The sequence below is a fragment of the Panthera tigris genome, chromosome D3 (assembly GCF_018350195.1).
Source record: "Panthera tigris isolate Pti1 chromosome D3, P.tigris_Pti1_mat1.1, whole genome shotgun sequence".
Lineage (NCBI taxonomy): Eukaryota > Metazoa > Chordata > Mammalia > Carnivora > Felidae > Panthera > Panthera tigris.
This window is the reverse complement of record NC_056671.1, coordinates 38,049,878-38,077,311: the sequence shown is the minus strand read 5'-3', so window position 1 is coordinate 38,077,311 and position 27,434 is coordinate 38,049,878. Positions and strand designations below refer to the sequence as shown.

General features: G+C 38.9%; 1 protein-coding gene across 7 annotated transcripts in view; it reads right to left on the bottom strand.

The window, feature by feature from the left end:
* The window catches only part of L3MBTL4 (L3MBTL histone methyl-lysine binding protein 4), a 441,589-nt gene that overhangs the window by 104,315 nt on the left and 309,840 nt on the right, over positions 1-27,434 (bottom strand). For all 7 annotated transcript variants that reach the window (XM_042961817.1, XM_042961811.1, XM_042961816.1 and 4 more), the window contains 2 exons: positions 14,515-14,688; positions 2,564-2,634 (listed from right to left, as the gene is read on the bottom strand). In XM_042961817.1, coding sequence (XP_042817751.1) covers positions 2,564-2,634; positions 14,515-14,688 — 245 coding nt within the window. The remainder of the gene's footprint in view (positions 1-2,563; positions 2,635-14,514; positions 14,689-27,434) is intronic.

The window sequence follows — 27,434 nt, the reverse complement described above, 5'->3', positions numbered from 1 at the left end:
AGTAGCTGAGTTTCAACAGCTCTGGTCCTGGGGCTCTCTCAACTGGCACAAGGGCAGATCACTTAGGTGAGTAGGTCCTTTATACTTAACGGAAATGTGCTTTGAGTAGCTTCACTCAATTTGTGTTCAAAGGAGCCCATTTTGTGCGGTTCTCTGTGGAACATTCACTAGCAAAGGTAAAAACCTAAAAGACACAGAGGCCCAACTCAATTCCAGAGAAGGGGTGTGGTGCAGCAGATACGCCCACGGTATTTTCATGCATTATTTTACTTAACAAAAGGCAGAAAAGAGAACTACCATTTGACACATCTTAGGTGTAACACCCAATAAGCTTACCTGTACACCTGTAGAGTAGTAAGACAAACTCTAACTTCTGTCAATTTTACCATCAGACATGCTTTTAGATCATCATGTTTTCCTCAACAAATTTATATAACTAATTAAAATGCTCTATCATCCAATTTTACTTTTACACATTATCATGGTAAAGGAAAGAATGTTGTATCTCTAAGCAGTATCCTCAAAAATTATGGTGAGATTTTTTATTTTATCTGCCAAGAATATCTATTGTGAATAAAATGATTTAGAAAACAAAGATGTTTCCAAGTAAAAATTAAAAACCTGCCCAAGATATGAAAAACACAAGTTGTATGTACACATGTACACACAATCTTTAAATATCAAAAGTATACTATTTCCCCTCATAGGAGAAATGGAGAACAAATTTTAACTCACTTTCCTTTTAAAAAAAAAATACTCCTGATACATTAAGGGGTTTATTCAGATCTATACTCAGAACAACAACAAAATAACCCAAAAGAACTTGGAATTTATGCTGAGACTTATAGGCTGAAGAAAATTAAAAGGAAAATATTAAATGATCATTTAATGTCACGGTCACACCCTGAACTCTCCCTTTCCTCCCTCCAATGACTTTCATTCAGAGCAACTTCCTCCTTTTTCTTTATAAAGTAACGTTCCTTTCCTTTTTTTCTCCAGATTTGCTTGTGGTTTTGCCACAGATTGCTTGTCCCTAATTGCAATTCTTTGCTTTTCCCAAATAAACTCATTTTGCTGGTAAAATAACTGGCTGTTTTATTTTTAAGGTCGACTAAACCTTTTAAAAGTGATGCAGAAAAGAATAAGTACATACTGAACAAGTTAGAAGAGATTTCATCCTTCACATTATGCAAATGCATTTTGCTAGTGATATTTTCTATTTTTATAAGGATGATCCTCATTACTACTTTTACTATGTGAATTACAAAATTGCCTGTGTATCTGTTTTAACAGGAACATATACATAATTACTCTGTGGAGATATTTTCAAAAGTGTCAAAATATGAATTAAAACACTGACACTTTTTTAGAGCTCTTTATACGGTTCCAAAACACATGTTGTTTACAGAATGGAGGCATGGTAAAGTGGATTAGAACATTTGTATGGAGCAGTTTCTAAATGCTCAGACCTGATTATATTACACAGAAATTCTCTGGTTAGGGAGAAATGTGTGGATGCACAAAGAAACCAAAGTAACTCAACTGCCCTCATTTTCTGAGGAAAAGATTCTTCCTCCCTCTTCGGCTGAGATGAAATCAAGAGTCATTATTCCAACCACAGCTGAGTGTGGTCCCTGCCTGAAGTGAATAGGTTAGCTTTGCTCAGAGATGTCATAACTCTTTTGTTCTCAATGGCTGCCAAGTACAGCTTTTTTTTTCTCTTAAGAAAAGTCTAATGGGTAACTGTAGTGGAGATGAGCGCAGTGCTACCAAATTGTGCTAATTTGTTCCACTTTTGGCCAAGTCAGCAGAAAACTCACTAATTTTCTTTTCCTCTGGAAGAGGAACAGATTTCCTAAGGTGTTCTGGGAGATACAAACATACAGAAGAACTACTATGGCTGAAGACATAAGGACGCTGATTACAAATTACCAATGTTTTCATCTGATGAGATAAAAACTATTGCACTAAATTAACATAACTAAGGGGAAACTCATTCCTTAGCTTACTACAATAGAACCTCAAAATTATAGGTGAAACTCTGTCTAGAGCAAACCTTAATCAGAAAGAAAGAGAATTAAATGAAGACAGGCAGTTCTTTTTCCTACACTCTAATAATCCTTCAGCTTTTAATGGTTAAACTTTTCCCCCAATAACCTTCTTTCCTGTCTTAAATAGGAGGTACATTTCCCAGTCCCCCAACATATACAAATGCCGTGAGATACTCCTGATTTCCCTCCCCCATGCCCTCTTGCAGATGGCGAGTGACTCCACCACAGAGACCTTTACTTGGATAGGTTCTGATTTGTGCCATCAGGAGTGAGGACCACAGAAATCACAGTCTAGCCCTTTCACTTTAAAAATGAGGGAATCAAGGTCAGGCTGGAGAAGTAGTGGAACCTAGTTGTCCGAAGGGTTGGGACTAGAACACAAATCTTCCTCCCCTCTTCAAGTTCGTTCCACTGTTCTCTACTGGAGTGATAAAACCAACCCAGCAAACAAATGAGACATATTTCACACAAAAAAGCATAGTCTGTGTTTTTGCTAGTATTTTCGTTTTTACCTCTGAAGAGATTATCCAAGTCAATATCTTCTTTTCCTTTGATTTTCAAACACTTTGCCTGCTGTACAAGTCTGGGCAGAGAACAGAAATAAAATCTAGATTCATTATCCTGTGAGGTAGGAATAAATCACGACAGCAGCACAAATTTAAATAGAAACCACCGAGTAAACAATAGAGAATTAGCAGGTATCTTGCTGCACACAACCTTGTTAGAATTCTTCTTCCATAGAAGATTTTAAAAATATACTTGCAGTCGGAAACCAACTTTGAAGCCTGTAACTTGAAAGCTCTCCCCTCTCCAACCCCCATTCATTCTGCTACAGTAAAAAGTTTCCAAAACTCTCTGGAGAATAATCTCTTCGGACTCTGAGGAGGAGCTAGCAGGGATGGTAGGGGATGGTGTGCTAATAGGTGGGTAAAGAATAATTGCTACTCATGGTTTTAGCTCTTGTTTTGATCAGAAGATTATAGACATTGTACCAAAACAACTGTATGAAGTAATTTACGCAGTTGAATGTCAGTGAATTAACTAACTTTTAAAATGCTCTGGTATGCAGTAAGGACTAATTTTGTAACTTTTCCATCATACAACTTTATTAAAACTTGAAGCTCATGGTTTATAATGAACATGGAAGTTTCTAAAATGAAACTTTTTCCGGCATTGCTAATTACCTAGGAAATTAATTTTAAGTAGAGAGACCCTGAGATAGTTGATTAATTTATCTGCATATATTTATGATTTTAATGAACATTATAATAGCTTGCTTTGCAAATGTATTTTCCTATTACTTGTATAGCAGCTCTCTCATTTTATCCTCACTGATAAGCTCCTGAGTATTTCTTCAATTTCTGTTTTACGTGAGGACACCGATTCAGTTCCCAAAACCTTACACAGAAACCTAAGCAACTTCTACATAACTCTAGGTAATTTTAGCCACATATCACTTAGATGATCCTTTTTACCACTAAGACCTTTTTTAAATAAAAAAATCAAGAAACTGAGAAAGAATTTCTTTTCAAATCCCATCTTTGGACCTTAAGAGGAGGTCTGGTACCCTCAGTGTAGAAAATCTGGGTCCAGGCCGGAGGTTTGTGAGCCAGAGCTCATTTTTAAATCTACCGGTCTCAGCTTCCCAATGTGCAAAATGGAGACTGGGCTTGCCTTAAGGTGTTGGTTCTGAACAATGAGTGAAACGATATATTACAAAATAGTCTACAAACTTTTAGGCAGCACAGACATGCATAAAAATGTGAGGAATATTTTCATTAATTCAATATGCTTAATTTTCATTACATTCTGGATATATACAGATCATCAGGATTTATTCACATCCTTGGAAGAAAGAATATTAACAATAGAAAGAGGGTTTAAATTGAAGCAGTGAGCATCTGGTGGAGAAAGCTGGTCAATGTGGAATGCCAGGGGCACAACATGTGCACTAAATAGCATGGTGCAGTCATTTTGCAAAGAGTAAGACGGAAAAAAGAATAATTTTAGCTCTGTTTATATATTTTGGCAAATATTTGTTTGGGTATATTCCCCCAAACTTGACAAATTTGATGAAACTGAGCTGATTTTCAAGCCATCTTAAAGCATCCCTCTACAATAGATACTGATGAAGATCTGGATTCTAACTTAAAAATTTTGAAAAACAGAAGCTGGTATGCCTTATATAATTTTGATGGGGATTTTGAAAAGCAATTTAAACATAAATCAAATAAATTTACTGAGTGGTTTAAAAAAAATTCCAGGCACTGCCATTTACCACCCATATATTTCAGTACAGTCTCACTTTCAAAATTATTACATCACTGGGGAGATAACACCAAGCGAAACCCTGTAATCGGTTCAGGCTCAGTAACATTTCCTGAGGGAGATAGATGCCTTCTAAGGACTCCTCCACTCTTCACTTTGTTCACCCTCACGTCATTCGTGCAAACTCTGTAAGGTGGGGATAGGACTCCTGGTATAAATAAAGGGTCCAAGGCTCAGAGATCTTAAGCTACTTGCCCATCTTGGGCACACAGTGAGTCAATGATGAAGCCAGAACACAAACTCAAGTCTGTAGACTCCATATCCAGGTTGGATTTGTACTCTGTACATCACTGTCCAATGTTTGCTGAGCATTTACAGAAGGCATCAAGGAGATGTCACAGACAAAGCAGAAGAAAGGGAGTGTCAATCATGCTCCTGGCAGCTGGAGGGAGAGATGGCCTGGCACTAGGCTGGTGGGGAGTTCTGCAGAGAATGCAGCTGGGGCGGGTCCTGACAGAAGGGAGATGTGCATGACCAATAGCCTTGTAAAATTCTAGAAAATTAGGGTGGGAGAAAAGCAGAAACTGCCGTAGACCGAGCATAAGCAAAATGGGAGGGAGGGTGTTTGCAGGACATGAAGAAACTAATCAACCTATTTGGCTAAAGCACCTGCCCTGTGCAAGGAGCACAAAGAACTAAAAGAACAAGCTAAAGCCAAGTTGTGGAGAGCCCCGCACACTGTTCTCAAATGTCTGGACTTCACCTTGACGGCAGAGGGAAAAGCGATTGAAGGGCTGCATCTTAAAAGAATCTACTGCATACAGACAGTAGAAACGTTTGCAGATGATTAGGCCAGTAATATGCCAAAGAGTAATTGTTTGTATTTTAGCTAAAAAGGTATCACGATTAAAATCCCCAGGTATTACTATTTCACCGATAATTCTGCTTGAAGCCTAGCCTATACCTTTTATACAGCCTTCATAGTTCCAGGTACTCCAAGCAATCTTCAAAATCTTTTGTTAGTGATATTGCCGTTGGAGCAGTAAATGCCAGGCTACCTGTCTGTCCGTGTAGCCCTATGCACTCTACAGAGGAGGGCACATGACTAAGAGGATTCCTGTTTCTGTTGGTGAGACCTGCCCCTGTTATCTGAAAGGCTCTGCTACCCACTGGTTTTCCATTTGCATTGTCCTTAGGATTCTGCTACATCCACTTGGAAAAAGGGACCGCATACTCTCTGACCCTCTTTCTATGCTTCGGCTACATTTAATAAGGCAAGTTAGTGGCTACTGTTTCTGGGTTCAGTAAATGCTAGGCCCTGAACTAGATGCCTAACATGAAGGTAGGTAATATTAATCACATGTGTTGAAAAACACAGACAGGCTTAGTAGTTGGCCCAAAGTCACACAGTAAACAGAAGAGCCAAAGTGGAAAAATCAGAATTTGGATTTAAGTCAGGTTAGTCGTCTAAATGTAGTTAGATGCCTTCCAGAACAGGAGTTGCAAAAGATAGTCCAGGAGTCAAATCCTGCCCATTGTTCCTGTGAATGAAATTTTAGTAGAATACAGCCCTGCTCATTTGCTACTTACTGTCCACTGCTGCTTTCACACAACAGTGGTCAAGCTGAGAAACTGCAGCAGAGATCTTAAGACTCCCAGAGCCTAACATATTTACTACTTGGCCCTTTAGACAAAAAGTTTGCTGACTCCTGTTCTAGCAGTAAAGGAAAGGCTCCTAAAGCCAAAAATATACATATAACATGTGATGGATTTACATTACTACTTTTCTCAAAATGGCCTTAATAACTGCAGTAGTTACAACTTAGAGTAGGGCTTGAAAGGCAAATATTGAGCTCTGACTGCTTTTTATTTTTTAGACAAATTGCCCAAGTCCAACAAATATTTCTTTGAGCTTTTCCTAAATGCAGGTGTTGCATTCATCCGAAATGGGGTCTGCCACCAAGAGGCTCATAATCTACCGGAGGATACAGATGTGAGCAGTGCCAATTTCCACACAAAGCAGACTGAGGAAAGGGCTACATGAAGAGAGGAAGAAATTGCTTTGGGATCACAAAGTGGGAGGGGATTTCCTGCCTAAAAGGTCAGTGAGATCAGAAAAAGCTTTCAGGAGATGAGTTTGCAGAGGGCTCAAACCAAGTTTTACTAAGGGAAGCGTCAAGAGAGACACCGCAAAGACATTGGCATGTGGAAAGCAGGCAGGGGAAGAAATCATAGGGGCTGTGGTGTGTGATGAGGTGAGATGTGCAGGCTGGGGACATATTATGAGGACTGCAAAGGCTTTCTACATACGTATTCTTATGTTTACGTGTGTGTATACATGTATGTATATGTTTGTATATGTGAATTTAGTTATAGTAAAGCAAAATAAATCAAGGACTCTGTAAGACTCTATAAACCTAACAAAGGATTCATACAGTATGTTTAGTTTATAAGTAAAATGCAATTCAACTTTTAAAAGTACTGCATTACAAAGCATTAATAAATGATCTACATATGAAAATGTTTACTGCAGCACTATTTACAGAAGGAAAATACTGGAAACAACCTGAATACCTGTCAATAGGCGAATGAGCTACGGTACGTCCACATTACGGAATACGATCATTATTAAAAACAATGCACTGAATCCACTTAATATGGCAAATTTTCCATGACACATTGTTAAATAAATAAAGCATGTTTTAAGCTAGTATCTTTTATTGTCAAACTTTCTCTGAGCCAACAAACAATGGTTTTACATGGCAGTGCATAAAGGATAGGGCAAATTTGTTTTCCTTTGTAGGCAGACTTAGTTGCTTAAGTCTTTACAACTTTTCCATATAAAAATAAAACTCTAAGACCAGGTTATTTTTCTTCTGGCCATAAATGCTGACTTATTTACAGGTGCCTTATTCAGACCACCATTATAAACTTGGGATAAAAATACGTGTGTATTTTATAAAAGCTAAAGCTTTATTTATTTATTATATTTAATGTCAGGGTCCTTTAAAACTTCCCTTATGTGTTCATGTCAAGAATGCAGTCATGTTTCCCCAACATGATTATACCCTAAGCTACCCAGAGTGATACAAGCCAACCTCAAAAGAAACATTAACACAAAATTACTGTACTGTTTTTTAAAAGAGTGAATATCTTTTATTCATATCTGAATACCTGAATATCCATATGTATATAAACACAGAAAAAGTGTAAAAGAGAACATGACTCTTTACACAAGGAGCCTCAGGACACCCATCAGAGTTGAGAAGTGGGGAGTGAGAAATTTCTTTAAAAAACTTCTATATTATCTGAATTACTGTAGTGGGAATTTTGTCATATTTTTATAAGTCTATCAGTTATGCTATCTGACAAGGAAAGGTCTGAGTATTATTAATTTTTTAATTTTTATTATTTTATTTTTACTTATCTATATTTTCTACTTTTCTTATAATACATAAGCCTTGTTTTAGTTATGAGAAAAAATCACGTCAGGTGTCCCAACTTTACTATTTACGATGAGTGGAAAATAATTATTTTAAAGCCAAATGAAGTATGTAGATGAGAAAAAATGCCTGCTGGTTCTTGGGCAACAAAGTCTTGTTTTTCTGGTGTGCAGGAACAGCAGTATTCCTTTATGCAAGGAACCGTGGACTTTTTATTAGCACACGCCGTTCTGCAGCATTTAATTACTGAGAGCCTGGGCCAAGGCAGGATTCCAGAAATCCAGAGATCCACAATAAATTATAAAATGCCTTGTAAGAACCAGCTCAGAGAAATAGTTTTAAAGATCTTTTTAAGGCATACATTGGGTATTTTGTAACATATCAGCAGAAGTGTCAATTTGTTTACAAAACACGAGACTATAACGAAAGTGCCAAAGGAAGCTAGGCAAGGGGGATCCAACGAGGGCCAAGTCCTTTCACCCCAGCACTGTTTCTGTCCACACCGCTGAGCTGATCTTGACACAACTCACTTCATTTTCAATTTGCAAACTATTCCACAGAACTATCCCCCCCCCCCCCCGCCTTGTGTTTCCTAATGGCACGGATCTGCTTGCGGTCTCTAGGACGTTAAGAAGACAGGTAATCCTGGAGACACTTTGAGTGTTGCCCATTCACTCCTTTGTTACTTCTTCTCTGGCACTTAATCATAGTCTGTGATTTTCTCCTCATTTACGGTTTACTTTTGTCTTTCCTCCTCCATCTCCTCTACCTGCAGGGACGGGACAGTTTTGTTCACCCCCATGTCCTTAGCACCTGACACACCACTCAGCCAGCGGAGAAGCTCCACACGTATTTGCTGAATGAACAAATGTCGATGCAATGAGTGAATCAACATGCCTGCTGCTGAGTCCTCCTGCCTGAGTTCAAATCCTCGTCCTGCCACTTCACTAGCTTGGGTGATTTTCTTATCACCAAGTGAAAGCTTACTGAGGACAAGGATTTTAGTCTGTTTTGCATTAGATTTCAGAACAGTACTTTTCTAAGTATTTGTTAAATGGAAAATAAAGAATGAATGAATGAATGAATGAATGAATATGTTTGATTTCAGGACGTGGTTACAGTCAGGATCCCAATTCTTGTGGAGAAGGTGGTATGGAATAGTGAGCAGAACAATGACTGGGAGAGAGCTCAAAGTTGCCATTCATGACATTGTCAATAAGGAAACTCAATTCTTTGGCTCTGATATCCTTCCATGCTCAGGAAGCAGGAGTAGGCAATATTTGAGTCCCTTCCCATTACACAGCCCCAGGATTGTCATACTTAGCTAGAGGTCCCTCAGAGTGCACCTGGAGGTGTGGAGAGGGAGGGAGCCTGTCCGGGTGGAGGTGCCTTTCCTGTCTAGCCACAACCTCTAGAGGGCCAACAGGATCCTGGTTGTCTTGATGGTTGATCACTGTTCACTTGATTAAGGGGTGTAATTAATTGAGTTCTGGATGCCAAGGAGTAGCTCAGACTAAATAAATAAAGTTCTAAATTTCCATTTTTGGTGCAAACGTGCTGCATATACACAACTAGGTCCAGTTGCAAGACTTTAAAATCAATGATTTTTATAAAAATTGGAAAAGATATGGAACTATTATTTAAATAGTCTCTACTACATGCCAGGTCCAGTCATAACATCTATATCTACCTACATCTATACACCTAGATGCAAGATCTAAGCTTCACATATTATATTCATTTTACAGGTGAAGAGATGGAGACTCTAAGAGGCAAAGTAAGGTATATACCTGAACTCACCAACTTAGATTTACTAAGAACCTATAATGTGACTGGAATGAGGAAGCAACAAAAGCATAATGAAAACTGGTTCTTCCTCTTTAGCAGACTCCAGTCCTTTCGAGAAAATAAGGCACGAGTGCAAAGTAAGCATTAAAAAGGCACACACACAAGCTACTGAAGTGTGGTATGAACCAAAGCACAAAGCAGGGCTAAGATCAAGAAGCGGGACTATTTCTTATTAGGTCCATATCCCTGGGCCTAGCAAGTGTCTGACACAGAGTGGCTGCTCCAAATCTATTTTATTTGTTGAGCGCCTACTGAGCGTCAGGCATTGTACTAGTTGTCAGAAATACAGAAATGTGTACAATGTGATCTCTAACCTCAAGAAGCTCATATGGGCTGGAACTGCTATAGAATGCTTTAAGACAAAAAATGAGCCTTTGTGAAGGGAGAAGATATAGGCGGAAGTAGACAAGGTAGGAAGAATGAGAACAAAGGCACCACCAGCCCAGTAATTAAAGCAATATTGTGGATGATGACGGGGAGGGAGTGGGACACTGAGTTGACTTTATCTCCCACAGCAGGGAATTTATGCGGGAAGTCGTGAGAGAAGACACTGATGGATTAAGGAAAACCCTTGTAATAACCTGGAAGGTTAATACCGGAAGCAACCAACTAACACTGTTTTAATTCTGAGAACGGACCCCACAGAAAGTATTTATGGTGCAGCTAATGCGAGTAGTGGAAATAAACTAGTTGCTTGTGGCAGAACAATTTATTATAAGAAACATTAAGGAACTATTCCACTACGTTCCATTCTCTCTGATTACCATAGTTTTCCACAGCCATTTGTATTATCAATATAGGCCTTAGGGAAGTGTACAAAATTTATAATATGGAAGGCACTAGGACAAATAAAATGAGATTTATTAGGCATTTTCTTAGCTTTTCTTAATAGCAATGAGTGAACATGAATATGACTGGATATTAACAATGGTGGTTCTACCAATTGCATGAATTAGGATATATTAAGCACCGCTTTGGGGAGGCAAAAGAAAAAGTTATTAAAGAATACTCACGTGGGTGGGAAATACCTGGAAAAAATGCCCCATTCGGGCCTAGGGAAGCCAGTTAAAAGATAATATGGGGGGAGAGAGCAGTTGCATTTCAAAGTAATTTCTTTATGATGACACTGTTTTAATGAGTATAATTGAATTCCCTTGCTGCAGAGTGAGGCCTTCAGTCTATTACAATGAAATGTGTTCAAGATGGAAAATTTTGTATTACATGTAGTGTAAGTGAGAGTAAATGGTTTTGGGGAACATAGGAAGAGTCCTCCCCTCCAATAGTTCTATTTTCACAAAATAAGAAATAAATACATCACAAGATGACCCTTAGGATCCTAGATACGGTAGAAAGTAGTCCATACATAAATTCAGCCAGGCCCTTCAAAACATTAAACCAACATTCCTTTGTGGTCTAACGTAGTTGAAACATGTCCAAGATTTGGAGTCAGGCAATTCTAGACCCAAATCCCAACTTTCCTACTAATTGTCTGTGTGGTCCTGCACGCTCTGCTTAACCTCTCTGACCCTGCAGGTGTCTTGCGTTATAAACTCAGAATAAGAATACTTATCACACATAAGGTTGTTGTGAGGATAAAATGAAATTAACACAGTGATGTATATACACTGTTTAGCACCGTGCTTTGTGGCCCAAAGTAAGCATGTGACATGAATATTAGATAGTTATTATTACTAATACTTCTGGCGTCACTATTATTAGTTTACTGAAACAGGAATATGCTGGATCAAATGAGAACACCTATGTTTGGGTCCCAGATCAGTTACTTTTAAAGATCTCTCATTCCTCAACTGTAAATGGCAATATTATAATGACAATAATATCTGCTTTGCCTAAATCACAAGACTATGGGAAGTTCCAAAGGTAATGTACGTGCAGACTATAAAACTGTCAAACAATTTAAAACTATTCTCTCTCCCCAAGAGTCCATACTTAAATGACAGAAACTCAAGTATAATGTCATTTGCCTGTACTTAATGCACCATGAATGTAATACGACTGACCCTATTAACACAAGGAAAAAAGAATATATGTTTTTTTAGTAATGGTGACCTATTGGGAATCTGACTCTTTAAAGCTATATTAACATGTCATATTACTGCTATGAACGTGAATGTTGTACACCACTGGTAGCATGTAATCCACTCAACTTTAAAACTTGACCCTCTATTCAGAAACTGTGAACATAATTAGATGATTTACTAATCATAACTGCCTCTACCAAGATTAATATGAAAACAAACATACTTTTAAAAAGTAATCACAAAACCAATAAGGAGTTAGGGAAAAGACAAAATTCCCTAAATTGCTGGGCAGTATCTAATTGATTCTGGAAGAATGTTGAGAGTTAATTTTACATTTTGCACTTGAATTGTCAGCAGTCTGGAGATTCTAAGGTGACAAGTGTTGCTGGTATAAGAAATTACAAAAGGCCTGTCCTGAGCTCAATGATGGATGGATGGATAGATAGGTGGATGGATGGGTGGATGGGAGGCGTGTGGAAACTGTAACTCCAGTTTTCAGTAATTTAACCCCCACGTCTATCTGGGACATGAGCCAAGTAAAAATCATTCTCCTCAACATGTAGAAGAAAAGAGATGGAATTTAAATATTCTCCTCCACTTGTATCTGACATCTTGTGGTTTTAAGAGCAAAGATTTAGGTTATGGAAAAGTCAGCTTCAGGAAACTACTACAAGTAAACTGTGAGGAGAGTTAAAATATATGTTTTTTCTGCTCATAATTGGCCTACATATGATTCCTTGATGATTTCCTTGATCTGTTTTTCTTTTCCCCCCAGCCTGGAATTCTAGACCATGAACAGGATGTCACAGCGATGGGTGTAGAATCAAAGTGGGCATTAGGGCCAGTATCATACAAACATTGTCATGATGGCTAGTTGAAAAAGGGGGGTGGGTACAGGGGTTGGAGTGCAATGTGGGCACTGGTCTTGAGACTGGAAAATAAAAGAAGGCTTAAGAATTCAAGATGCGCACGACTCCCCTCCCCTCTCCCAACTACTTCTACAGTGCTTGGCATCCGTGAATAGGATTCGACAGGATAGGATCATGTGTGATTTTTCTGCTTGGTTATCAACTGGCATTCTCTACTTCTTTCTACTGTAGTAATTACGCTTATCTGATGTATTTCAGCGCAAATCCTCTTCAAAATGGTAAAGCATATAATAATATATTAAAAAGAGTAAGTGCCTACGAGGAGTTCAAGATAGGGGAGGCCATACGTCCGTGTTTGCTAAAAAAGAAAGGCTTAGTTAGCCTTAAAGAATGTGGCAGTTCTAACAGCTTTTTTAAAGCATTTCAAAGATCTGTTTTGTCTCTCCAACTCTTGACATGGAGGATGAATGTCTAAAACGTTTACAAGAGAAACTGAGTTTTTATTTGGAAAAAAAAAGATAACAGAACAAAAAGAGTACGAGCAAACGGATGTACTGGTCTCTATAATTCTGGGTGGGATAAATAAACACCATTCCTTGGAAAACAGTTTTAAGAAAAGGAAGGGACAAAATTCTCCCTCAACTAGGAAATAGAAAGGATGCTTGAGCTTTCAAACCACTTACAGTTGTAAACAGTGTGGGTGGGAAAAAGCAGTAAAGAACAACTAGACCCTGTGAAGTTTCAACAAGAGAAGTGGGTGTATAACAAATAACAAAAAATGCAAGATACAGCTACAAAAACAGAGAGGCGTGAGTATCCATAGGAAAGAAATTGTACATTAAAGGAGAGCTAATTTGCACGGTGGTGTGCAGACAGAGTAAAACCAAAATCAGTTATTGGACAAGAATGAAAGGTCACCCAAATACCCTATACCAACATTTGCCTGAAAAAGAACAAAACCCACACTTTGCACCAAACTCTCCCAATGGATGGGTCTCCCCTTGGGAGTGAAGGAGCAGCCTTACTGGGACCCATGGCATAAATGGGCAGAAAGTTGCAGTGGAAACGCAGCTCCCTCATGATGAAAGGCACGCACCTCTTCCTTTCTCACGTGCTGAATGAAAAGAGCAAAGCTCTGGAGGTTTCAGAGAAACAGCAGCCACTCAAATAGCCGCTCCTTCAAACCTCAAGGAAGGAGGGTCTACTGTCTTTCAAGGGCTTGAAGGGGAGTGCTTTCTGTCTGAAGCAGAATCTGAAAAACACCCACTTCTCACTTCTCCGACAGGCGTTTCTTGGCTCCACCTGTCTGATCTCCCATTACTTACTGAGTGTTGGATTTTTCTGTTTACAATTCCTGACTTGGAGAAAGGGAGCTCTTTTTTTAAAAAAAAAATTGTTAGATTATTAACACATTTAGGTTAAAACATACCAAATAAGGTTGTGTTTGCAGCCCCTTAGAAAATGATAGCATGTAAATGAAAATCAAAAATTGATGCTTACTTAAAACAGAAGCTCACACTTAAGAACAAAAGGATAGAGTGTGATCAAGGAGTCAAAATGGAAACTGTTCCGAGTGAGAAGAAATCCTGCGTGAGGTGCATCTGGATTAACGATGACAAGACAGATCCCAGGTAGGAGACGCAGTCCTGGTGGGACTGCAAATACTCGGCCATGGCTCTGACACCATACCAAAGAGTAAAGAAGTTCAAGATAAAGGGGACTCTTACGGAATTTTATAGATGAGATGTGCTTTCTTATCCCTCACATGTGTATTTAGAAAGGGGTAAGTTCAAATTTTTGTGAGCGAAGAAATAAAAAATGTGTTTTAAATGAACATCAAGCCTTAGATGAATTCTAGGAGCCAGTGAACATAATCATACCCAAAACCGAACATAACCGCTTCAAAGAAACATAAGGAACTAGTACAGTTAAAATAGTTGCTCTTATTCTGCATGCTTTACTTTCTGATTTACATTTTCAAAAAGTTCCTTACCTGGGCTGACTGTTCACCTTCTCGTGTTTTCCGTTGAAGTTCAAACTACAGAGGTTCTTTGATCTTGAATGTGAAGAGTCAGATTCCAAATTTGCCTGTGTCTGTTCTCGCAGACGGTCATGAAGAGTTGCCTCCTTTTTCAAGTTCATGTCGGAATACGGGCAGCCAAAAGCACTGGTTTGTATAAAAGTGAGAGCACAGTCGTCAGTTTATAGTGATACATCAGGAATCCACTGTCAACGGAACAGACTTACACCCAAACTTTAAGACCTGAATACAGACATTCTCCTCTCACTGAACACACCCTAATGTTTCTTTTCAGATCGCCCTTTGAGGAAATCTCAGGTGCCAGATCACAGACACTGGTCCGCAGAGTATCATAGGTAGAGTCATTAGCACATACAGTTTTACAATTTTGGAAACTTAAAAATCTAAGACTAACATAATAATGTGCTTCTGGTAGAGTGATGAAAATGTTATATAAACACTTGATTGAAAGTTTTTATTTTCTTATATTTATGCCCTGATTTGACCACGTGCATCACAAAATACTATGGGTAACTATTTACCAGTATCAGAGAATATTCTGTTCTTATTTCTTAACATTCATGTATCCAGAAATACTGTATTTCTGCTTAATCCTTCTGAAACCTGCTAGGAAGTGCCGTGTTTGAATGTGAAGAGACACCTCAGATGAAAACGGAGAGACCACAGTGAAGGCTGGATCCTGAATCTGAAATGTTGTTTGGAGCCTAACTAGCAAGGATCTGCCAGGACACAGGATCTGGTTCTTTCTATAGGCTGATCAGTAGTCTCTGTTAAATTTCTCTGCCCACATCCCTGTCTCTAAAGAAGCCCCAAAGTTCTGCCGCTGCTGAGGAATCAGAGAGCCACTGTCAGGGAAAGCACAGGTGTGACAGGAGGTCACCTGTGCACAACCCTGGGGAAGGTACTTCATGCTCAAGCTTCAGTTTCTCTCCAGTTAAATGGGAAAATCAGATCCAACCCTAAGGGTTGTTGGGACCATGAGAAATCTCACACTGGCACACATGTACACACCCCCATTATATGATAGTGGCTACTATTATCCCAGTGCTATCCTCTCCATGTAGGGAAGCACATAGTCAAATGCATCAATATCTAAGCAGTTGGGTCTTTTTTATGAGTTTACTTCCAATTTACCGTATATTTGCTGATATATGATGCATAATAAATTCTTTTATTATGAAAACATGAACGTTTTCTTTTGCTATTTTAATGGCATGATAAAATCAGGGACCAATGCAGTTTTTCCTCTATTTTAAAATAGAGTTGAGTTTTCCAAGGAGAACATACAAACAATCTAACCCCAAAAAGCCTTTAGTACCAACCTACATCTACAATTGATCTTCTGGACTTTGGGATGGCGTGGTTAAGATGTCACCAGCCTGACCAAACAAGCCAGAGTGAATCTAAACTGGCAACAGGGATGATCATCAGCCTTTGCTGCAGACAGGAGGGTCCCCTTTACATTCATGTTCCGTAATGTGTAATACTTGGCATTGATTTATTAGTTTGTTTAGTTATTGATTCAATAATCCATTAACTGAACATCTGCTATAAATCTAGTGAAGATGTATACTAATAAATACAATTTATAATAAGACCAAAAAAGGTACCTCTGATGAGTGTGTACTATAGGTCCATTAAAATTCAAGTTTTTTACATAGATTATTTCTAATATTTATTACTAAATACCCAAAGATGGTATTGACATATTTATTTTACAGGTAAGAAAACAGTCGCACGCAGGATAAGCAACTTTCCCTAAGTTGACTGGCACTTTCTTAAAAAGCCTCAAAATTGTTCACTTAATTATTTGCACCAATAAGATGGGCAGAAGGGGGACAAGGTTCTTAACATCATCAAAAGAAGAAACATGAGGGGCACCTGGGTGGCTCAGTCCGACTTCAGCTCAGGTCATGATCCCACGTTTCAAGAGTTCGAGCCCTGCATCCTGCACAGGGCTTGCTGCTGTCAGCACAGAGCCCATAGCCCACTTCAGATCCTCTGCTGGCCTCCCTCTATGCCCCTCCCCTGCTTGCGCTCTCTCTCAAAAATGAAAATAAAACATTAAAAAAAAAGGAAGAAACTTGAGAGAACTGTGGTATAATTCTTGTGCACAGAGAAACCAAGGCAGGTATTTACAGGGTAGAGCAGTATTGTTCGCTGCGTCTCATGTCTGGGGGAAATATGTCAGCGTGTGCCAGAGTCCCACGTGAGGACCGAAGATGTGAGTAAGTACTGTTTCTAATAACAACGCAGTAGGAGTTAATTTGTTTAAGCTACAGCATATGAGATCTAATGGGGAGTTTTGAAAGTACTTCCTGCAGAAAAAAGTTGAGGCTATCCTAAGGGAAACTGGGAAGTGTTTATTTCAAGTACAACTGAGTTTTCATTAAGATACTATTACTCTGAAGTTTTGCTATCCATCTAACCCATACACAATTTAAGACTTTTTTTCTTTTTAGAGAGAGAGAGAGACAGAGAGCACAAGTGGGGAAAAGGGGCAGAGGGAGGAAGAGAGAGAGAATCTTAAGCAGGCTCCATGCTAAGTGCAGAGCCCAACGCAGGGTTCAAACCCACAACCCCGGGATCATGACCTGAGCCCAAATCAAGAGTCAGACGCTCAACCGACTGAGCCATCAAGGTGCCCTTCAATTTGAGACTTTTAAATGATTCATTACAGTCATGAGTTTTCCTCATTCCACATCCTCACCTCAACATGTGCTGCGTGGCACTAACACTCTCTTCCTAAGGCTTATTTGTCCAGTTTGTCCAGCACTGTAGACGGCAGCCACAGACCTTCTTGCTCAGCACTCGCTTCAGTTTAGAGAAATTTTGTTTCCCTCAACCTTCACTCAGAAATCAGTCCCTCTAGTCATCTAATCACCTGCTTATTACTTCCTAATTCCATCCTAGTAGCTCCTCTCTGTCTCTGCAGTAATGAGGGATGCAAAACGGAATGGAACACACCGAGCGTCACAAGAATGGAGCGCCTCCCGATTCCACGAGGCAAGCCCTGTGAGAACACGTCTCCAGAGCACACAGATCAGAATGAAGTGTGAAGTGCAAAAGAATATACCAAATGACAGGAACATATGTTGCATATTTTGGTGAAGAACTTGAAGGAAGATAACGATGGGAGACGAAAGCACAAAAGAAGCAAGGGATGAGGGGGTCTCAGATACAGTTGTCTGCACCCTTTTTAACCTGCGTTGTCCTGGGAACAAGTTTCTGGATTGCAATGCTGTGCTTACTTGTTTTTTTTTAAATTATTTTTAATGTTTTTATTTATCTTTGAGACAGAGAGAGACAGAGCATGAGCAGGGGAGGGGCAGAGGGAGAGGGAGACACGGAATCCGAAATAGGCTCCAGGCTCTGAGCTGGCAGCACAGAGCCTGACGCAGGCCTCGAACTCACGGACCGTGAGATCATGACCTGAGCTGAAGTCGGATGATTAACTGACTGAGCCACCCAGGCGCCCCTGTGCTTACTTGTGTTCTCTGCAGAGAAATACTTACGTTAAAGAGAGGGCATCCCAAACTTTGGCCTGCCTTTCTGAAAATGCAGAACCTTACTGAAGTGCATGTGCATGTGTGTGTATGTGTGTGTAACAGCATGCATGATTCCACATAAACCTATACCCATAGGAGAAAAACCCACCGGATTGGTTGTTCTAGGTGTGATAAAACTATTTAAAACTTACCTTTTTAAATGTTTATTTATTTTTGTGAGAGAGAGAGACAGAGTACAAGCTGGGGAGGGGCAGAGAGAAAGGGGGACACAGAATCTGAAGCAGGCTCCAGGCTCTGAGCTGTCAGCACAGAGCCCGATGCGGGGCTCGAACTCATAAGCTGTGAGATCGTGACCGGAGCCAAAGACGGGCACTTAACCAACTAAGCCACCAGGTGCCCCTAAAACTTACTTATGAGCTAGGTAAATATTGGGGAAAGGAGGTTCTGAGGACACAGTCTCTTTAGAAAATTGTTGACCTAAGCTGAAATTTTTATGGCTTAAAGTTCTGTTGGTCCAGGTAAGATGTCAGCTTCTGACTGACAGGAAAGCAGTGCATTCAAATTTCAGCTCATTCTGACCAAGATAGGAAGTGTAAAAACTGCAGGCTGAGGGGAAGCACTGAGCAGCAGCATTGTGTGGAAGACGCGGTTCCTCTGACTGAGCAGCCTGGTTCTGGGTCCCTCCTTAATTAAGGGCATGTTTGCTGTTTGCAGGAAAAGAAGCAAGAGACAGCAGGTACTACCACGTTGACTCATAGGAAAGTGCAGTTTCTAAAACACAAAGACAGTCAAATATCCAAATTTCAAATGGTTCGACCGCATAATTGATTAAAAAACATGTCAGTCCCAAGCTCACCGACAGCAAGGCATATGAACGGAGAGTAAACGCTAAATAAGGAGGAAGGTGCCAGCCAGCTGCAGACAAGTTTTAAAAGAGATTTTCTAATGGATCAAAAATGGAGATCCTAGTAGTCCTCTTCATAAACAGCAAGAAACATAAAAACGATGGCAATTAGAAATATTACTTTTGCTTTTCCGAATCTTTTAGTATAACGTTAACATCGGAGGATGAACGAGAAAGTAAAAGTAAATTTTACTGGTGTATATATATATTTTTTCTTTAGAAAACTGGCCTGTACTCCTTTGAGGAGCACTCCCGACTGTTGCTCTGTCTTCGACTCACAACGGGGCAAGGCCGGACGCAGCAGCGCCTGGCAGCTGAGGCTGAATCGGTGCCTTTTGTGTCGGGCCCAGGAGGACCCTCAGCCTTTGGATTGTCCTCCTTTTTGCTCACAGGTTGGTGCAGTTTCCCCATATTCCCAGGACCAGTCCTGATCCGAGGCCGAAGGTAATTTGCGAAACGCAGTCGTCCATTCTAGGATTCAAAGGTCCAAACCTGAACGGTGCCCGCGGCTGATACCAGCGCTCATGCCGTCGTTCAGGACTCTGGGCAGCCTCGTGGGCTCCGAGTCTACCAATGAGGCATATGCCTTGGTCCTTGTTCCTAAATGCCTGGTCTGCTGCTACAGCTAGAATTCGGGGGCCCTACTGGGACAGAAGCTCTATGTTCCTACTTTCTTCTTGGCCCCTTCACAGGATAGGATTTCTGCCTCCCAGTCCCAACCCCAGAGCGAGGATCCACTTCCCAGATACTACCTGGCTGGTCTTCTGTGTGCTTGTCACCCTCAATTATTCTCTATTACCGTGCTTTGCCCTCTAATTGGATCCCTACGTTCATCATGGATTCCCCATCTGGTCCCAATTCTGAGTCTAGAGGGTGACTCCTGATTGCCCAACCTCTCGGACTCCAGTTTTGCTCATTCTACTACATTATCATCTTGTATCAACACTCTGTTCATTTTCTCATACCTAAGCTGCAAATTTGGTTTCTGCTTCTCTTTGACTACCCTGGTCTGCTGAAAACAATGGGCCATGTTCTGTCACATCCCAGGTAGTGGGCAGTTTTGGCCAGAAGGTTATAACTGAGTTGTCACAACTTTTCTAATGGTAGCTTCCCAACCAATGTACAGCTGCACTGGCCAGAGTCCCAGGCCAGTCCTCCCAGCCTGGAGCAGTCTCCTCCAGGCTCGAAATCCCCTCTTGTTCCCAAGTACTGGCGACCATTTTCTTTCTGTGACATGACATTAAAATGTTGGGAAGCATTACAAATTTCAGCAAGACAGCAAAGATGAAATAGCCCCTTCAGTGCTGTACTTCCAAAAATAAATAAACAACAACAACACAGAGGTCAGCAGTATTTCAGGAAGAATGTCAAGTCGTTGACAACCTTTCTCCTGATCTTGAAAAGTGAAGTTGCCAGAAATAGACAGTAGCTCCCAGGAGGAGTCCTGCACTAGCACTACGCCCTCATCTAGCCCACGAATTAGAAACAGAGTGAGACTTTAAAGAGTTCTTTTCTAATGTAACTAACCTACCCCCTCGATGAGGCTTACTGCGTTCTATATTTTAGCCTCGATTTTTTTTACAAGCCAACTATATGCTTTTCCTCCTATGACCCAGATAAGCAACCCAGAAGAATTATATCTCACCTGGGATATTAGATTCGAAGTCTTTTCATCTATCTTCGAAAGACAAAGAATACTTGTTGGAGTGGGAGGAGGCATCCTATTTGGAAGCATTCATGGAAGAGGTGGTCTGAAGGGTCTGCCTCTCCGAAACAAAAGGCAGCAGGGAAGTACTGAATGGCTCCCTCTGCCAGATCATGAGAGAGGTCACGGAGACTTAGCAGAAAAAGGGGGTCAGCGAGGAAATGGGAAGGAACTAGATAAATGCCGCCCGCCCTGTGATTTGGCCCTGGGCCCTGAGGCGACAAGACCCCATTCTCTGGCAGGTGACTGGCATCCTACCGGTCATGTAAGAAGACCAGCAGCCCGTCCACCATACTCCACCCCGCACTCTTTCCCAGTAGACTGAATACTGCTTGTTCTGTCATTTAACTTTCTGAAAATAAGCTATTCCTTTTCAATCTTTAATACGTGGGTAGTCTAAACTTAACATAGTATAAGAATGTTAACTGAACATTTTTTATTCTTAAGAAAATGCTGATTTTTTGGCCAAATGGCACTAAAAAACATGATACATACTCCAGTTCAGATTGCTGAAATTATGGAATACCTATATAGTTTCTACAGAAACTTTTAAGAGCTAACATGACTTAAATTATTGATGATTTTGCTTCTATGAGGATTAAGAGCACGTACAAATAATATGTTGGAAATATAGACCCAGGAAGAAAGAAACATCACAATTTTTAAAATATGTACTGAGGATGTGTTACATCCTCAGTACAAAAATGGGCAAAAATCAACTGGCATAGATGTCAGATTCTAAGGTCTCAGGGCCAATTTTCCTCAAATTCAGGCGGCTTTAAAATAGTTGCTCAAGACAAGTTACAGGCAAATTTTCTCTGATTTTGACTAGCCTTGCCCATAACACAGCTGATACCTCACTTAATTGTCATTAAAAGCATTAGAAAATTGAATGCACACAGTAAAAAAAAAAGTATGAATATTAAAAACAAAAGTTTCCTAAGTAGAGTTAAAATAAGTCGATAGCTATAGAACTCACAGTTCAAAGAGTTGGATAAAATAAATTTCATTCTAGAAACAATTTTTTGTGGGGGTAATGCAGCCCATGAAGTCACGCTAGATATTGTGAACTTGCTGCAATGGTCAGGTAGGAAGTTAGAAGAGAATCACCGTGCAAATGGAGGCTATAATCAGGATAGTGCCAAAAAGCACAGGTTTAAGAATCAGAGGAAACTGGATTAAAGCTGTTAGCACCAGAACCTTGGGCAAGCTATTCCACTGTCTCCTACTCCCTCATCTATAAAATGGTGATGAACAGCTTTCTCATATGGACTTTTGTGAAAACCAAATGAGACAAATCAAGCAAGGTCCTGGTATTGTGATCACCATGAATCTTTAATTCGAAAAAGGCCTTCTATGATACAAAATACAATACTAATGTTCCTATTTATTGTGGTTATTATTTTCCATTCTATAATGCTTATTTGGTTCTTTATTGCTTAAAGCAACTTTATTGAGGTATGACTGACATATAAAAAGCTGTATATACTTAACGTATACAACATGATGAGTTTGAGATAAATATACACCTGTGAAAGACCATCACACCGTCAAGACCATAAATATACACATCACCTACAAAGTTCTCCTCCTGCCACCTTAATTATTTTATTTTATTTTAGTTTTTTAGTGGTAGCACCTTATGGAGCACGTAAGTGGCTCAGTCGGTTGAGTATCCTAATTCTTGATTAGGGCGCAGGCCATGATCTCATGGTTCCTGGGGTTGAGCCCTGAGTCATGGCGGAGCCTGCCTGGGATTCTCTCTCACTCTGCCACCACTCCCCCATCCCCACTGGAGCACACACACCGGCACATGCATTCTCTCTCTCTCTCTCTCTCTCTCTCTCTCTCTCTCTCAAAGTAAATAAACATGCAAAAAAGAGAACATTTAATTTAAGATCTACTTTCTTAGCAAATTTTAAGTATACACTATTAGCTATACGCACTGTGCTTTATAATAGATCTGCAGAATTTATTGACCTTGCATAACTGAAACTTTGTACCTTTTAACCTGTCACCTCTCCATTTCCTCCCCCCCAACCTCTAGTATCCACCATTCTACTCTGTACGAGTCTATTTTAGATTCCACATAAAAGTGGTATCATACAGTATTTTTCTGGCTTATTTCACTGTTGTAAATGGCAGGATTTCCTTCTTATTAAACAGCATTGTCTGTTGTATGTGGATGTCACATTTTTTCAATCTGTTCATCCACCAATGGGTATTTAGGTTGTTTCCATATCCTGGCTATTGCAAACAATGCTATAATAAACATAAGAGTGCAGGTATCTCTTCAAGAATCTTATTTCAGTTCCTTTGGATATACACCTGAAGTGGGGTTGTTGGGTGATATGGTAGTTCTATTCTTAATTTTTTGAGGAAACCCCACACTGTTTTCCACCGTGGCTGCACCATTTTCTATTTCCACAACAATGCACAAGGACTCCCATGTCTCATGCTCACCAACACTTATCTTTTTATTTTTATTATAGTCATCCTTACAGGCGTGAAGTGATATCTCATTGTGGTTTTAATTTGCATTTCTCTGATGATTAGTGATGTTGAGCATGTTTTCATGTGCCTGTTGACCTTCTGTATGTCTTCTTTGGAGAAAGGTCTAGTTAGGTCCTTTGCCCATTTTTAAATCAGATTATTTGTAGGTTTTTTGTGATTAAGTTGTAGGAGTTCCTTACATATTTTGGATATTAAACCCTTATCAAATATGTATGGTTTGCAAATATTTACTCCCATTCCGTAGGTTGTCTTTTCATTTGTTTGTGGTTTCCTTTGCTGTGTGGAAGCTTTTTATTTCAATGTAATCCCACTTGCTTATTTTTGCTTTTGTTGCTTGTGCTTGTGTTCTTAGTATCACATTCAAAAAGTCATTGCCAAGACAAATGTCAAGGAATTTTTTTACAAAGTAGGCTTCATGCCAGCATGGAGTCCAATGTGGGGCTTGAAGTAATGACCCTGAGATCAAGACCTGAGCTGACGTCAGGATTTAGTTGCCTAACTGAGTCACCCAGGTTCCCCAAGGAACTTTTTACCTATGCTTTAGGACTTTTAAAGTTTCAAGCCTGACGTTTCAGTTTTTAATTCATTTTGAATTGATTTAAAAAAAATTTAATGTTTTTATTTGTTTTTGAGACAGAGAGAGACAGAGCATGAGCAGGGGAGGGGCAGAGAGAGAGGGAGACACAGAATCAGAAGCAGCTCCAGGCTCTGAGCTGTCAGCACAGAGCCTGATGCGGGGCTCAAACTCACGGACTGTGAGATCATGACCTGAGCTGAAGTCGGACACTTAACTGACTGAGCCACCCAGGCACCCCATTTTTTTGAATTGATTTTTATGTATGGAATAAGAGTCTAGTTTCATTCTGCATATGGATATCCAATTTTCCCTATGTCATTTATTGAAGACACTATCCTTTCTCCATTGTACATTCTTGGCACTCTTTCAAAGATCAGTTGACTATATATATGTGGGTTTATTTCTGTGCTCTATTTTGTTCCTTTATGTGACTACTTTTATGCTAGTGGCATACTTTTTTGATTATTATGCTTTGACTGTATGATAGTATAATTTGAAGTCAGGGAAGAGTGTGATGCCTACAGCTTTGATATTTTTGCTTAAGACTGCTTTGGCAATTCAGGGTCTTTCTTGGTTCTGTATCAATTTTAGGATTGTTTTTTCTCTTTCTTTGAAAAATCATGTAATTTTGATAGAGATTGCATTGAAGTTTTAGATAGCTTTGGGCAGTATGGATATTTTAACAATTTTAATTCTTTCAGTCCATGAACATGGGATAACTTCTCATTTATTTGTGTCTTCTTTAATTTCTTTAATCAGTGTTTTATCATTTTCATTGTACATATCTTTCACCTCTGTGGTTAAATTTATCCCTAAGTATCTTATTCTTTTTGATGCTGTTATAAATTTTTTTCATGTTTATTTATTTTTGAGAGAGAGAGAGAGAGGGAGAGAGAGAGACAGAGCATGAGTTCAGGAGCGGCAGAGAGGGGTTGAGCTGTCAGCATAGTCTGACATGGTGCTCCAACTCATGAACTGCGAGATCATGACCTGAGCTGAAGTTGGATGCTTAACTGACTGAGTCACCCATGTGCCCCTTTTTTTGATGCTATTATAAATGAAATTGTCTTAATTTCTTTTCAGAAAGTTCATTGTTAGTATACAGAAACATAACTGACTTTAGTATATTGGTATTCTTTCTTGCAAATTTACTGAATTCATTCATTAGTTCTGATAGTTTTCCAGTGTAGTTTTTAGAGTTTTCCACATATAAGATCATGTCTTATTCATTTTACTTCTTCATTTCTGATCTAGAGTCCTTTTAATTTTTTTCTTGCCTTATTATCTGGGCAGCCCTTACAGAAATATGTTGAACAAAAGTGGCAAGAGTGGGCTTCCTTGTCTTTGTCTCTTCTTAGAGGAAAAGCTGTCAGCTTTTCGCCACTGAGTATAATAGCTGTAGACTTGTCACGTATCACCTTTTATCATGTTGAGCTACATTCTTTCTATACCTAATTTGTTGACAGTTTTTATCATAAAAATGCTGCATTGTGTCAAATTTTTTTGGCATATGTTATGATTATATGATTTTTATCCTTCAGTCTATTAATATGGTGTATCATGTTTATTGATTTGCATTTGTTGAACCATCCTTGCATTCCTGGGATAGATCCCCCCTCAATCATGGTGTATGGTCATTTTGACGTGCTGTTAAATATGGTTTGCTAGTATTTTGTTGAGGGTTTCTGCATCTATGTTCATTAGGGATACTGGCATATAAATTTCTCTTTTTGTAGTGTCCTTGTCTGGTTTTGGTATTAGGGAATTGCTGACCTCATAAAATGAGTTTGGAAGTACTCCCTCCTTTTTACTTTTTTGGAAGAGTTGAGGACTGGAATTAATTCTTTAAGTGTTTAGTATTATTCACCAGTAAAATCATCTGATCTAGGATTTCCCTTGGTTGTGAGGTTTTTGATGATTCATTCATTCTCCTTACTCATTACTGATCTGTTCAATTTTCTATTTCCTCATGATTCAATCTTGGAAGATTGTATGTTTCTAGGGATTTACTTTCTAGGTTCTACAATTTATTGGTATGTAATTGTTCATAGTAGTCTCTTGTGATCCTTTATATGGATTGCAGCTGTAATTTTTCCTCTAATTTTATTTATTTTAGTCTTTTCCCTCTTTTCTTAGACTAGCTAAAGGTGTTTTTAATCTTTTCAAAAAGATAACTTAGTTCCATTGATCTTTTTATTGTTTCTAATAGCAATTTCATTTATCTCCACTCTAACCTTTATTAGATTACTGCCATGTGCTAATTTTGGTCTTATTTTATTCTTTTTCTCCTAGTTCCCTGAGTTATAATGTTAGGTTGTTTATTTGAGATTGTTCTTTTTTCTTTGTGTAGGCATTTATTGATACAGATTTTAATCTTAGACCTCCATTTGCTGCATCCCCTAATGTTGTGTCTCATTTTCCTTTGTTTCAAGGTTTTTTAAAAAAGTTCCTTTTTGACTTCTTCTTTGAACTATTGGTTGTTTATGAGTGTGTTAACATTCATATATTTCTGAATTGTCTAATTTTCCTCATGTTACTGATTTCTAGTTTCATACCACCATGGTTGGAAAAGATACTTTATATGATTTCAATTTTCATAAATCTGTTAAGATTTGTTTTGTTACCTAACATATGATATATCCTGAACAACGTTCAAAGTGTGCTTGAGTGTGTATTTTGTTGTTTTTGGACAGAATGTTCTCTGTATGTCTATTATACGCACATGTTCTGTCTGTACTGCTCAAATTCATTGTTTCCTATTGATTTTATGTCTGGATAATCTATCCATTGCTGAAAGTGAGGTGCTGAAGTCTTCTACTATTTTATTGCTACCTATTTGTCCCTTCACTTCTGTTAATTTTTGCTTTGTACATTTGCATTCTCCAATGCTGGCTGCATATTTACAATTGTTATATCCTCTCAATAAATTGACTCCTTTCTCATTATATAATGACCTCCTTTATCTTATAAGATAATTTTTGACTTGGAAGTATATTTTAATTTGACATAAATCTAGGCACCCCTGCTCTCTTTTGGTAACCATTTGCATGGATTATCTTTTTCCATTCCTTTATTTTAAGCCTATGTGAGTCCTTAAAGCTAAAGTGAGTCTCTCCAGGCAGCACATAGTTTGATCTTTTTAAAAATATGTTCAATCACTCTATGCTTTTTGATCGGAGAATTTAATCCATTTATATTTAAAGTGGTTATTTAAAGGCAAAGAATTACTAATGCCATCTTGTTAAGCGTTTTCTGAATGTTTTATAGTTTGTTCTCTTCTTCCTCTCTTGCTGTCTTCCTTTGTGATTTGATGGGGGTTTTTTGTTACAATATACTTTGATTCCTATTTCTTTATAGTATGTGTATCTACTACAGGTTTGTTTTCTTTGTGATTACCATAAGGTTTATATAAAACATAGTTATAATAATCTATTTTAGGTAGCTAATAACTTAAATCCATTGTATTTAAACCACTATACTTCTCCCTCCCATTTTTTATGTTATTGATGTCACAATTTACATCTTTTTATATTGTTAATCTATAATGGATTACTATAGCTATAGCTATTTTTAAACTTTTTTCATTTACCTTTTTTTTAGAGTTAAAGTGACTGATGTACCACCATTACACTATTAAGACTATTCTGAATTTGAATGTATATT